Source organism: Notamacropus eugenii, chromosome 3 (assembly GCF_028372415.1).
Source record: "Notamacropus eugenii isolate mMacEug1 chromosome 3, mMacEug1.pri_v2, whole genome shotgun sequence".
In the NCBI taxonomy this organism is placed as follows: Eukaryota; Metazoa; Chordata; class Mammalia; order Diprotodontia; family Macropodidae; genus Notamacropus; species Notamacropus eugenii.
The window spans coordinates 40,791,583-40,804,743 of NC_092874.1; the positions used below are offsets into that span (position 1 = coordinate 40,791,583).

Genomic DNA, 13,161 nt, shown 5'->3' on the forward strand with positions numbered 1-13,161 from the left:
AAAAATCTCTAGATGTTTCTCTTCAGGTTGTCACTCAAAGGCGAGCTAGAATTATGAGAAGATGTTCTTTAGTACTTGCTGAAAGTCAGCTGTCACTTGAGTTCCTTTAATTACAACTGAAACCATATACTTTGTTTTTATTAAAAAAGGTCAAGTATGAATGCCTAGCAGAGGAAATAAAAATAGGAGACTATTACCTGAGATTACTGTTAGAGGAGGATGAAAATGAAGGAAGCGGATCAATCAGACGATCGTAAGCCACTGCTGATATGTTTTTGTTTATTTCTGCTTTACATTTTCATGCTTATTTTTATTGTGAGCTTTATTTTGGTATTTCAGGTATGAGTTTTTCAATGAGCTCTATCATCGTTTCCTGCTCACCCCAAAAGTGAACATGAAGTGTTTATGTTTACAAGCACTGGCTATTGTTTATGGCAGATGTCATGAGGAAATAGGACCGTTTGGGGACACCAGATATATTGTTGGAATGTTAGAGAGGGTAAGCATGTTATTGTTAAAGTGCATTTTGATGTAAGGCATCGATCGAGGATTTGGTTTTAGGTTTCTGTATTACAGTTTTCCTTCGATTGGTCATGCTCTGCCTTAGATCTTCTGGAGTATTTTGCAACATAAGGAAGACCTTTCATTTAGGTCAGGTAGGGGGAAAACTAGTGGGTTAGTATAAAACAATGTTATTTTTCTTGAATTGCTTGCTGGTTTTTCTTAGCTTTAAGGTTCTCTTTTTCAAGCCCTAAATTGTAGGTTTTCAAAAACCAAGTAAATCTGGAGTGGGGTTCCTAAATTTACATCTAGGAGAGACTTTAAGGGCTACCCATTTTCCAGGTGAGGAAACAGCAACTCAGAGAGGTTGTCACCTGCCCATGGTCAAAAACCAGTAAGTGTAATAGGTGGGATGTGTACCCATATCTTCCTGATTCTGAGTTCTTCACTTCCATGGCGCTGCCTCTTTCAGAATCATGTGGGAAAAAATGATTAGTCAGATTTTCCTTTTTGTCATTTTGTGTAATGATAAAAGGTAGTGGTGAGATAAAAATTAGTGGTAAATCTTTTTGATTGTTGTCTTCTGACATCTGTGTTAATATATGTACTCTCTTTAGTAGCATTTGTACCAAAAGTTATTAAGGGGATTGGGTGTTTGCAAATGATGTATTTAAGATTTGTGTTTTCTGGATTGTAACTTTTCAGGATATGTTTTTTGCCAGAGCAACATTCATCTTGCATTTATTACTATATCATTGAGTAAAAATTATTTGAGGGAATTTCTTGCATAACTTTTAAAATACACTTTTGTCAGTGTTCAATTGCATAGTGTCTCAAAGTTTTCTGAGAATTTTTTCTAAAATTATCCCATTTGATCCTTGTAACCTCTGAAATAGGGAGGGTGGTAGGTACAATTAATTTTTTTAATGTATGTGAGGGATAATAAATGGAGACGCTAGAACTCACCTTCAGGGCTTCTAGCCAGTGCTTTGTACATGGTGGTGCTATACTCTCCTAGTGGTCACTGGAGTCAGTGACTCTGAAACACTTGTGTGGTCCTGATTTTCTGTATTCTTTTCTGATTTTTGACTTGTTCTCCAAAACAGAAGAGGCCTATAGTTACTTGGCACAATTCCTAAGTAGTCTACTTCTAAGATAGCTTTTAAAAGTTAAGGCACAACAAGAGAAAATAGCTGCCTAAAAGTAATTCTTTCAGTAATTGAAAAATGTCCAGTTGAGTAAATGGAATGAATAAGATGACCGTTTTAAGACAGTTTAAGAGAGTTAACTCCGTATGTCTCTGAGGACCACCTTACCTACGTATAAAAAGTGTTTGTGTGTGGTTTCAGTTGGTTCCAATTTCAGGATGCTTAAAAGAAGTAACTTTATTGTCTTGTTTGTTCTTGTTTGCTTACAAGTTAATTTTTTCTACTGTTCATTGATATCTTATGTGCTTTTCTATTAAATTTTGATTAGATTCTCTCTCTTTTCAATAGTGCACTGATCGACTTGAACGAGACAGGCTGATCCTTTTCCTTAACAAGCTTATACTTAATAAGGTATGGCCTTTTTTTTAAAAAATACTTTTACTTCCAGCTATGTATGTATTTATTCCTTGAATCTGTAATTAATTAGCAATGGTATTTTATTTGATCAGTGTCTTAGAGGTTGGAATGATTAACTTCTAAGTTTCCCTCCAGCTCTAAAGTCTCTGAAATAGCATTTTCCCTCTTTTTTGTCCCAAACAAAACCAAATCTTAAAACCCTTTTGAGCAAAGACACTTCATTTTACAGATATTCACCCTGAAGAATTATTAGAAATGATTGATTTAGCTCCATAAAGAGTTCTGGTTTTCCTTTAGAAAGTGTTCAAGGCAATCATATTTAACAGTTAAAATGATTGGTTGACAAATAGAAGTTTTTGCTATTGCCCACAGTGAACTTACTGTAGCAGAATGCCAAACTAGGCATTGATACAATGATTTCTCTTTCCGTGTGTCCATAGATTACATACAGAATTATAAAAACTTGCAAGTTATTTAGTCATAAGCAATAAGAGTTAAGTGACTGTTGTTTTTACGATGATTCAACTTGAAATAAACCGTACTGGACTAATCTCCTAGAATTACTTACAAGCTTTTCAGATGCTCTGCGTTACAAGTGAATTTAGAAACATGTATTTGAAAACTAGCCTAACCTGAGAAGTATTTTCAAACCCAAATATAGAGTTTTTATGAGCTACTAAGGGGCACTATAGTGCACAGAGTGCTGGAATTAGAGTCGGAAAGACCCACTTTCAAATCCGACCTCAGACAACTTAACAGTTGTGTCTCTGGGCGAGACCTAACCCTGTTTGCCTCAGTTTCCTTATCTGTAAAATGAGCTGTGGAAGAAAATGGCAAACTACTCCATTATCTTTGCCAAGAAAACCCCAAAGTGAGGTCATGAAGAGTCGGACACAATTGAACAACTACAAAATAGAACTTTTATTTTCCTGTCTTGTGTTTTCAATAACCACCATTGTTAGGAGCCTACATACTAGTTGGAAAGGAAGAGATTAAATAGAAGTGGAGTTCTTTCTTTCCATCTCCCTCCCTTCTCTGTCCTTTGTCCCTTCCTATCCCCTTTTATCTCTCCTTTAAAAATGGATCCTATGTGTAATTTTGATTTTTCAAAATTTGAAATAGTTTAGTTGTGTCAATTTTAAATGCATTGTCATTTTTGAACATAAAATCATCTAAACAGATTTCTGTGAAAAATAGGTTGTTTTGTGTGTGTGTATGTATGCTGTATATAAATGTTTATCTGTTTTACATGAAATTGAGAATACTAATTGAAATTGTAGGTCTTCAGGTTTTCTGCACAAATTTTTTCCGAAATGCTGTTGAATTTCTTCTGACTAGGGTTCAAATCCTGTTTCTGCAACTTTACTAAAATGAAAGAGTGGGTTAGATTATTTCCAACTTCCCTTCCAACTGTAAATGCTGAGATTAGGAAAGAACACTTTATATTATAAAGATCTCTTAAATAATTGATTTTATGATGCTTTATGTTTAAAAAATTTTTTGTCAAATATGTATTCTTCCCCAGAAAAATGTTAAGGAGCTTATGGACTCCAATGGAATCAGAATCCTGGTGGATTTGCTCACTCTCGCCCATTTGCACACAAACAGGGCCACAGTACCATTGCAGGTATGTTGAGAATTCTCTGGTTTATTGTTGAAGTATAAATATACTTTAAAAACATAAAGGTCTAATGACTACTTTTAATGACAGTGAGACTATATTAACACCTGAATTTATTACTTTTCCCTAGTAATTGTGACAGAATTGTGGTACAGCCATTCATTCTCTTAATGTTTGCTGCTGTTATGGTTTTTTCTTACAGAAAGTCCAAAGGAGAAGATGAATTCCCTTTGGCAGGTGACATTGTGCTGATGTTATCAAGCCTCCTCCTTGTGATTCGTATTTATCAACAGAGATTAGCTCAGCAGTCCACAGAGGAAAAACTGAAATCAATAAAAATGTCCATTGTCCAGATTGACATTCATTTGACTGACCAGGACATTGAGTTAATATATTAATATCTAAATATTTTTGGGAAATGCACAGAAGATAGGCAGTGAGTTGCATCTATTAATGAATATAAAGAGGAGACACAGGGTAGATTGTGCTTGGGAAATGGTTGAATGCTTTTAGTAATCCCTGAAGAAGAGTTGTCCTTTCAATACAAATAAATGAATGAAAAAGCATTTATTAAGTCCTTGGTGCATGCAAAACCTTGTGTTAAGCAGAAGGGATGAGAAAAGGCAACTGTAGAGAAGGTTTCAACTACAAGTCAGATACAAAGGCCCAGTTTTCCTTAGGTTTCAGCAGCGGCTCATGTGGTTATGCATCTTCCTAAATGTCATTTCCATTAATAAAACTACATCTATATCTGATGTTGAACCATTTGAAAGTGTTAAGGCCTTTGGTGAAAACATTCTTTTCTGGGTCTTCAGATCCTTAGGCCACTAAGCGTGAGGCTAGAGATGGGGGGAGTCGGGAATTTGAAGCACCTGCAGGCACATGATCCACAAGTGTTAGTCTCCTACAGGAGCTAGGCTGGAAGGGCTAGTGGTCTAGGGTTGCCAGTCTCCACCAGCATCTAAGGAGGGATGGTGGTCCAAGTGATAGTGGTAGTGTAGTGGTCTAGGGTTGTGAGTTTTGGCAGAACACATTGCAAGGAATGAAGTTTCAAATTACAAAAAGAACAGTGAAGAGTTACATGATAGATGTCAGTAAACTGCAGTTTATAAGCAGTGGTGAGCTATGTTTGCCAAATGGTGTAGAGGATGTCAGTGAAGAAAGGAAGGTAGTAGATTAGTCCTGTGGCCCAAGGGATGATAGATGAATGGTCTGGTACCCACAAAATTCTGAAAGTAGACAAGATTCACACAGGATGAACCCTCATAGATGAGTTGTGATCTACAACTTTAAACTTACAAGTGTTGATTTGTTGATAAGGTAGTAAAGAAGCTACAACATCCAAACCGTTCACATATAGTGAATTACTGGTTTAAGATACTAAACTACTGGGCTTCAAGCCAGAGATGACTTTAAACGCTGGTTCAAGGTTGTATCTCTTCTGTAAGCAATAACCTTTACTACAAGCACTGTGATTTCTTTTTTATTTATTTATTTTTTTTACAGTGTTCTATAATCACTCCCATATAACTTAGATTTTTCCCCCCTCCGTCACCCTTGTTTTCTCCCTCCCTCCCCAAGACAGCATACAATTTTATGTAGGTTCTACACATACATTCCTATTAAATACGTTTTCACCATAGTCATGCTGTATAGAAGAATTAAAAAGAATGGGAGAAGCATATAACAAACCAAAACATAATACAAAAGAAAATGATCTGCTGCATTCTGCGATTGAATTCCATAGTTCTTTCTCTGAATGTGGAAGGCATTTTGCCTTAAAGGACCATTGGGAATTTGTTTAATTCTTTGCATTGCAATAAAGTTCCAAATCTATGAGAAAAAACTCTCTCACACTGTGGTTGTTGCTGTGCACACAGTTCTCCTGGTTCTGCTCCTTTCGCTCAGCATCAGATCATATATGTCTTTCCAGGCCTCTCTGAAGTCTTCCTGTGCATCATTTCTTACAGCATAATAGTATTCCATTACATTCATATACCACAGTTTATTCAGCCATTCCCCAATTGATGGGCATCCCATTGATTTCCAACTTTTGGCCACCACAGAGAGAAGCACTATGATTTCTTGAGAGAGAAAAGGATTCACTTGAAACAGTACTGCTATCTTTGATTTTAGTTTCACATATTACCTGTAAGATCAGGAAATGAAGAGTTAGAAAGACCTGTGATATCCATCCAGATTTTTCTTTCTTTGAGCATCTAGTGTTCAGTTCTTAAATTAATAATCTAAAGTTTCAGACTCTTAAAACTGAAAGCAACTTAAATCCTGAAAATGTCTGTATGAAATGAACTTTAAATTGAAATGGAATGCAGTATTGGTATCACAGTTGATTTCACCATTTTTCCTGTTTTTAAAAATGTTATGATTTACATTTTATTCTGTAAATCCCCAACTCTTTAAATTTCAGAGCAATGTGATTGAGGCTGCACCTGATATGATGAGAGAAAGTGAGAAGGAATGGTATTTTGGCAATGCAGACAAAGAAAGAAGTGGTCCATATGGATTTCATGAGGTGTGTAATGGCAATATTTCTAAAGATGGTGGGGATGATCCAGGTATCATCAGTCTTTGTCCATAAGAAGCAAAAACCCAAGTCCTCAAACTTCGAATTCTAAATACTCCTCAATTGAGGAGAAAATATCGTATCTTGATGAATTAATTTTCCCAATACCTGCATTGTAATTGAGATTTAAAAACAAAATGTTTCAGTATCTAATTTCTTTAGTGTTTGGGAATTCACTGAAAAGTTCCTGCAGATTTGGTGTCAGGGCTGCTGTGTGTTAGAACCAGGTTCGGGCAGGTAGGTCCTCATCTCCTTAAACTCAGATCTCTTCAAATAAATCTAATCTTCACACCTTAGGAACAGGACCAAAGGAAATGTCCTGTTGGGGCACAGACTTTTTCCATGTATGTAATCTTGTTCCTTTTCTGTTCTTGCCAAACCTCATTTTTCTTCCTGAGTTCTTTATATGTGTTTGGTTACTATATAAATGGTGTCATTGAGGCTCATTATAAAATATTGAGCACCAGTCTCCCTGACAACCACAACTCCTTACCCCCACCTTGATTTCCAGCCCAAATTAGGATCATAGAAGGGCTAGAGAAGAGTAGTATAGGAGCCTTGGACAAAGATGCCCTCAGTGATCACCTAGCAAAGGTGGCAGAGAGAAAATTAACAAAGAGGCCAGCATTATCTTGTCTCTGAGCTGTACCAGCCACAGAAGGTGATCCGACCTTTTACCAGGAGTAGCAGTCTGAACAACTCTGTCAGCAGTTTCTTCATTTTCGTCTTCAATTTCTGCCTCTGTACCTAGAGAATGTAGGTGGAACAGAGTATGGCCTATGTCATGTGTGCATCCTTGGAATCTTTTTTTCCATCCTCATTTGTGACCTTAATATTTTAAAATTAGATGCTTCCTCATCTAATTACATGACATTTAAGATCTTAGAGTCAGAAAACCTCATTGGTGTCCGAATTAGAGCATCATTTAGAAAAGGTGAGAAACCATCATAATGGGATATGTGAAGTAGATTGAAATATGTAAGATTTCAGAGAATTTGTAAAAGGAACTGAATTTACCTAGTATTGGAATATTGGGGAATTTACATACTTTTAAAAAGGTTCTTAGTGAAATAAATATAGAGAGAGTAAAATCAATATTGTAGTCTAAAAATCTTTTATTTAACTATGGGTTGCAGACAGGTGTATCCACACTTTATACTAGATAGAACCTTAGCCCAGTCTTACCTGTTTCTTACTCATTGGAACCTTATAAGGTGGTTGCAGTTGTCTTAGGATAAAGAACTCTCAAAACAGTTCATTTTAACATTAATATAATCCAGCTTTCACTTCATATATTTTATTGTTGTAGATAAGAAGTCTATTCAGTTATCAATATTTTTAACGCTACTATTTGAAGGCTGACATTTAAAATTTAATTTGGAAATTTGAATGCATTTTGCTGACTTTTCTAGCTCCACTCGTCAGATGCCGTAAGAGTTACAGAAGGTAGTATATGACAGGCTCTCATCAAGGAGCCTATCTAGGCTCTTTTGAAAGCCACGAGAGACATGTGACACAGTAGGTAAACTATGCAAGACAGTACAAAATGAAGGGGCCATATCATGTGGTAGGAACTATAAGTGTTATAGAATTTTAGAGAAAAAGAGAAAAAGTGAAAAATGAGGGGGAAAAGCAACTCGTTTTAAAACACTGGCCAGAAAGTTGAGGAGAGGGTGCATAGGAACAGAGACTCGAGCAGCTGTCCCCTCCAGCCCCCATATTTTACAGTTTAGGCAATTAAGGCCCCATTGAGTTTAAATGACTGCCCAAGTTCAGTAATAAGTGGTCTCAGGTTCTGCTCTTAATTGACACCTGTGACCTTGGGGAAGTCAGATGACCTCCCTGACTTTCTTCAGTTAACTGGATTGAAGGGTACATGGTGGGGAGTTAAGGTAAAAGGAGACTAGATAGGTTGCAAGGGGCTTGGTTAAGGGCTTGGAGGGTCAAAAAGCATTCTACCAGGAGATGATAGGAAGCCATTGGAGTTTATTGAATAGGAGAGGGGGAAAGGTGACATGATTGGACCTATACTTTAGGAAAATCCCTTTGGTGGCTAAATGGAGGATGGATTGGAGTGTGGAAATCCTCAAGGTAGCTGTGGCAGTAGTCCAGACATGAGAAGGTGACCTGCAGTAGAGGAGTGGCAGTGTCAGAGGAGGTGAGGGGGCATATTGGAGAGAGATTACAGTGGTGAAATCATCAGGCCTTGGCAACAGCTTGGGTATGGCAGTAAGAGAGAGGAAGAGTCTAAGGTGACTGCTAGGCTGTGAGCCTGAGAGCCTGGGAGGAGGCTGTTACTCTCTACAGTACTGGAGAAGATAGGAGGTAGGGGAGGGTTTGGGGGAAAGATAATTCATTTTGGACATGTTGAATTTAATATGGAGCTACATTATACCACGGAAGATGTGCTTATCGAATAAATACAAAGTATTTAGGGAACTATAGGGCACTAGCAACTGGGAGGATAAGGGAAGTATTGGCATGGGAAGTTGTACTCCAGCTGCATTGTGAAGAAGGTATGAAATAGTGTGAGATTGAAAGGAAGGGGGCAAGTGCAGGAACAATAGTTCATCCTAGTGTGCAATCTTTAGGATGTTTGGTTGGTTACATACTGTGTAGCACAGAGGTTCTAAACATATTTCTCTTTTGAAGCTCATATCACTTTGGTTGTCATGTGAAGCCTGTGGACCCCCTTCTCATAATAATGTTTTTATTGCCTGCATTCATAATTGAGCAGAATGCTGAATTTCAGTTGGTCTAATGAAAATAAAAATGTAATTTTTTCTCCATCTAAGTTCACAGACCCATTATGTACCTAGGAATTCAATAATAGGAACCTCTGCTTTAGAGTCAGATTTTTAAAAGCCTTAAAATCCAGCTAGAGAAATTGTGTGTAAACAAGATTTGTATAAGTAAGAAATTAGGGATCATTAAAGAGTGGGCGGGTGTGTGTGTGTGTGTGTGTGTGTGTGTGTGTGTGTGTGTGTGTTTGTGTGTGTTTGTTTTTCTTTGCAGGAGAGTGACATGATGAAAATGGTTTAGGAGACTGATTGAGAATGGAATTGGAGAAGTAATAACCTAGAATCAGGTAGACCAGAGTAAGATAAGGGTGAAGTGAGGGGAGTATGATCAGGACAGTGTCAGTGGCCACTAGGAGGAGGAAGGAATGACAATGTAGACCCCAGTATTTCGAAATGAACAAGTTGAATCCAACTAGTTTTATAAGTCCAGATGCCTTAACAAGGAGAATCATTTTGCATCTGAGCAGAAGAGCATATTTGCCAAAGTGGTAAACACTTAAATATTTGCCAGTCAGTGTGAGATAACAACCAACTTAATTGACAGCAAAGAGATTTTAATTTAGCTTTAATTTTCCATTTGTAATGAACAAAACATTTCTTCATGTAGATGCGAGAACACATATAACCTATATCAAATTGCTTCCTAACTTAGAGAAGGATGAGTTGAGAGAGGCAGAAAATTTGGAACTTAAAATTTTATATAAAAAATGAAATTGTCTTTACATGGAATTGGAAAAAATAAAATAAAATACTATCCATTTAGATGCAAGAATTGTGGACCAAGGGACTGTTGAATCCAAAAACCCGATGTTGGGCTCAGGGCATGGATGGGTGGCGACCACTACAAGTTATACCCCAGCTTAAATGGTGTGTGTTAGCCACTGGACAGGCTGTACTGAATGAAACTGACCTTGCTACACTTATACTCAACATGCTGATCACAATGTGCGGATATTTTCCAAGCAGGTAAAATAATAATACAATAATATTTCCACATTTGAGTCAGTGACATTCTTGTTGTCCTTTACCATTTTTGTGCATGTTTCCCACGTAACAGAGGCTGATGATGTTACCAGTAGTGCTGTTCTAGAACCGCATTCAGCTTGTCAGAGCTTGGTGAACTACAAATTGCATGAATGATATGACCTGAAGTAGTAATAACCTTTCAGTGACAGAAGTTGAAATTATAGCCACAGATACAATGTACTCTAACTACTGGCAATAGAGTAAAAACATTTTAATATATAAGAATTCTTTTAAACTTTAAAGAAATGTCAGAGTCTTTTGACATGGATAAATTCTTCTTGCTCCTACCCCTTTTCAAGATTGACCACCATTGATGTAGCAAGTATGTGTTGGCTCAAAAATGTCCTCCTTGGTTAATGAATATTGTATCTCATCCAGCAACTTAGACTTTTTTGATAGGAAATATTGACATGTACTTCTAGTACCTTTGGTAAGATCTGAGGTCCTTGTTAAATTTTTTTCCAGATTGTATTTAAAAGGAATGAAATAATAAATGTTGAGGGTTGTTAGGTCTAAATTTAGCATTAGGACCTGATAAAGCCTTTGGAAAAAGTCATTGAAGTTTATCAAATGAAAAATAAGAGGTTAATGTTGTACAAGGAAATCTTATGGAAGGAGTGAAGTTTCATCAAGTAGCCAGAGAGATTAAATCAAAATACCTTCTAATCATGTTCCCCCATATGAGAGCTTAGTCTTCATTTAAACAAAAAATAAGGTAACATGCTTTCTGCCTAGTAGTGATGTAGGCTGTGTAAATATCACTCTTAGTGAGTGAATTAAATATTGACTTAAATAAACATTTTTTAGGGATCAAGATAATGCCATTATAAGACCTTTGCCCAGAGTAAAACGATTATTGTCAGATAATACTTGCCTTCCGCATATTATTCAGGTAAGTTGCTTATTTCTTTTTATTATTTTTCCTTAATTAAAAAGCATTTATTTTCTCTGTCTCTCCCCTCTCTTTCCCTGTCACCCCAAATTGAAAAAAAGAAGAAAAAAACCTGTCTCTCATGTGTAGCCAGGCAAAACAAAGTCCTGCATTGGCCATGTCCAAAAATGTTGTCATTCTGAAAGTTGGGTCTCCTCTCTTTCAGTAGGGGGATACTATTTGTATTTTCCAACTAAACACTATTGAGCTCTTCCCCCTTAGGATATTTAAAGGTGTCGTTTTTAGTCCTTTCATTTTGCTGCATCAGTCATTGTGGAGATGGCCCACTTCTTAGATAACGTTTGTCTTTTATTGACATTTGAGAGGATTTGGGCTAACTTTACAACCTGGTTATTCATTTTGTAGTTTTAATTCTTTTGGTATTAACTGTACTTGCTTATATATAAACAGTTTCTAGATTAATGAACTATTTAAAGAATTAATATGAACATTTATGTTCTTTTTTCCGGTCTTCTGTGGTTATGAGTAGGTTATGAGTAGGGCAAAGGTTGGGTATTTTTGGTACCTTCTTCCACCCTGCATTGGAAATAAGCATCTTTACATGTGGAAAATAGCATGCCAATGTGACACAAGTATTACCTCTGTTAATAACATTTTGCTTTTCATGTTATTACTGTTTCACCTCTGCTTTTTGGTTAGCCTGGTAGCATTTTGTTAGTGGTAGTTTGGTAACAAGTATTGGGAGAAAAAATTCAGAAATGCATCATCAGTAAATTTTATTTCTAATGGCCAACTTTACAAATACTTGTTTTTACTTATGATATATTCAGAGATAAAAATCAGTGAATGTTGGTTCAGTAATCCAGTTTTTCTGTAGGGCTTTCAGGTTTACAAAGCACTTTGACGTAGATTATTTCATATGATTCTCACCACATCCTTGTGAGGTATGTTCTGTTATTTAATATATTAGATTAAGTGACTTGCTCAAGGTCATAAAGCTAATAAGAGTCTTAGGGTACCATTTGGACTCCAGTCATGCTGGCTCCAAGTCCAGTTTTGTGTCTACTACTCTTTTGGAAAGTAGAATAACTTAAAGTATTAACACTTTAAAGTATTAAAAGTCAGAGTTTTCATTGATGCCCTATGTTCAAAAGGTGCCTTTTAGTTTACAGTCTTGTCTTCAGAGTTCTTAGCAGGACCTCTTTTAATAGGAGATTATGAACTGTTCTGCCAAAATGAGCAGTTATTCACTAACATGAACCAGATTGGTTGTGACCATGTTGAAGGGAACCTGGCACCCAGGCCCATTTCCTCTTACTTTTTGTCAGCCTGCCAATCTTTTCTCATTAGGAAAACCCATGTGCAAGAACCATTGTACCCACAGCTCTGAAAACTTGATTTCAAGTGGCATGTTTAGAATTGTTCTAACTGTTGTTTCAGGGATGCTTTAGTTGGTATGTATAAGTAACACAACAAAGCTTTCAGTCAAGTTGAGAGCTAACAGATGTAATTGCCAAAGCTTAGCTTGTTTCTAATAACCTCTCTCAAATAAACTGTTAGTATTACGTCAGCATTTATTTTTGATTATGTGGATTTCTTAAGCTTTTTACAATAAACTTGATAACTAAAATAATCCTGACTGAAATAACTCTGTCTCTTTTAGCTGCTGGTAACTTTTGATCCTATCCTTGTTGAGAAGGTGGCCATTTTACTATACCACATCATGCAAGATAATCCACAGTTACCTCGTCTTTATCTTAGTGGAGCATTTTTCTTTATCATGATGTATACAGGATCCAATGTACTTCCTATTGCAAGGTACAAAGATGCGCATTTACCTAAACACATTATTGAAATAGCTTAATGTGTCTTTTTCTGTCAGATTCTTAGGTTTACTTGAAACTCATTTTTAGGATAGGTGGAATGATCACTTTCCTGTTAACTTTGTTCATATTTCACATATTCAAAAAACAAATCTCGGATAAAAGCTAAAATTGCCAAATAGTAAGTGAATTTGTAGATCTAATAGGTGATTTGTTTTTGCTCCCTAGGTTTTTGAAGTACACACATACCAAACAGGCCTTCAAATCTGAAGAGGTAAGTTAAGAGTTTTAAGTTATTTTCAGGATATAAAACTCGACAGGGAGGAAATAGCTGTAAAACTGCTTTCA

At 36.4% G+C, this 13,161-nt stretch overlaps 1 protein-coding gene across 6 annotated transcripts in view; it reads left to right on the plus strand.

Moving 5' to 3' along the window:
- DNAJC13 (DnaJ heat shock protein family (Hsp40) member C13) overlaps positions 1 to 13,161 on the plus strand; it is a 122,866-nt gene that overhangs the window by 51,379 nt on the left and 58,326 nt on the right. For all 6 annotated transcript variants that reach the window (XR_011976605.1, XM_072651331.1, XM_072651329.1 and 3 more), the window contains 9 exons: positions 150 to 253; positions 340 to 499; positions 1,998 to 2,060; positions 3,592 to 3,693; positions 6,116 to 6,220; positions 9,836 to 10,038; positions 10,906 to 10,990; positions 12,654 to 12,808; positions 13,042 to 13,087. Coding sequence is in view for 5 of the 6 variants with exons in the window: in XM_072651331.1 (XP_072507432.1) it covers positions 150 to 253; positions 340 to 499; positions 1,998 to 2,060; positions 3,592 to 3,693; positions 6,116 to 6,220; positions 9,836 to 10,038; positions 10,906 to 10,990; positions 12,654 to 12,808; positions 13,042 to 13,087 (1,023 nt within the window). In the remaining variant the exon portion in view is untranslated. The remainder of the gene's footprint in view (positions 1 to 149; positions 254 to 339; positions 500 to 1,997; positions 2,061 to 3,591; positions 3,694 to 6,115; positions 6,221 to 9,835; positions 10,039 to 10,905; positions 10,991 to 12,653; positions 12,809 to 13,041; positions 13,088 to 13,161) is intronic.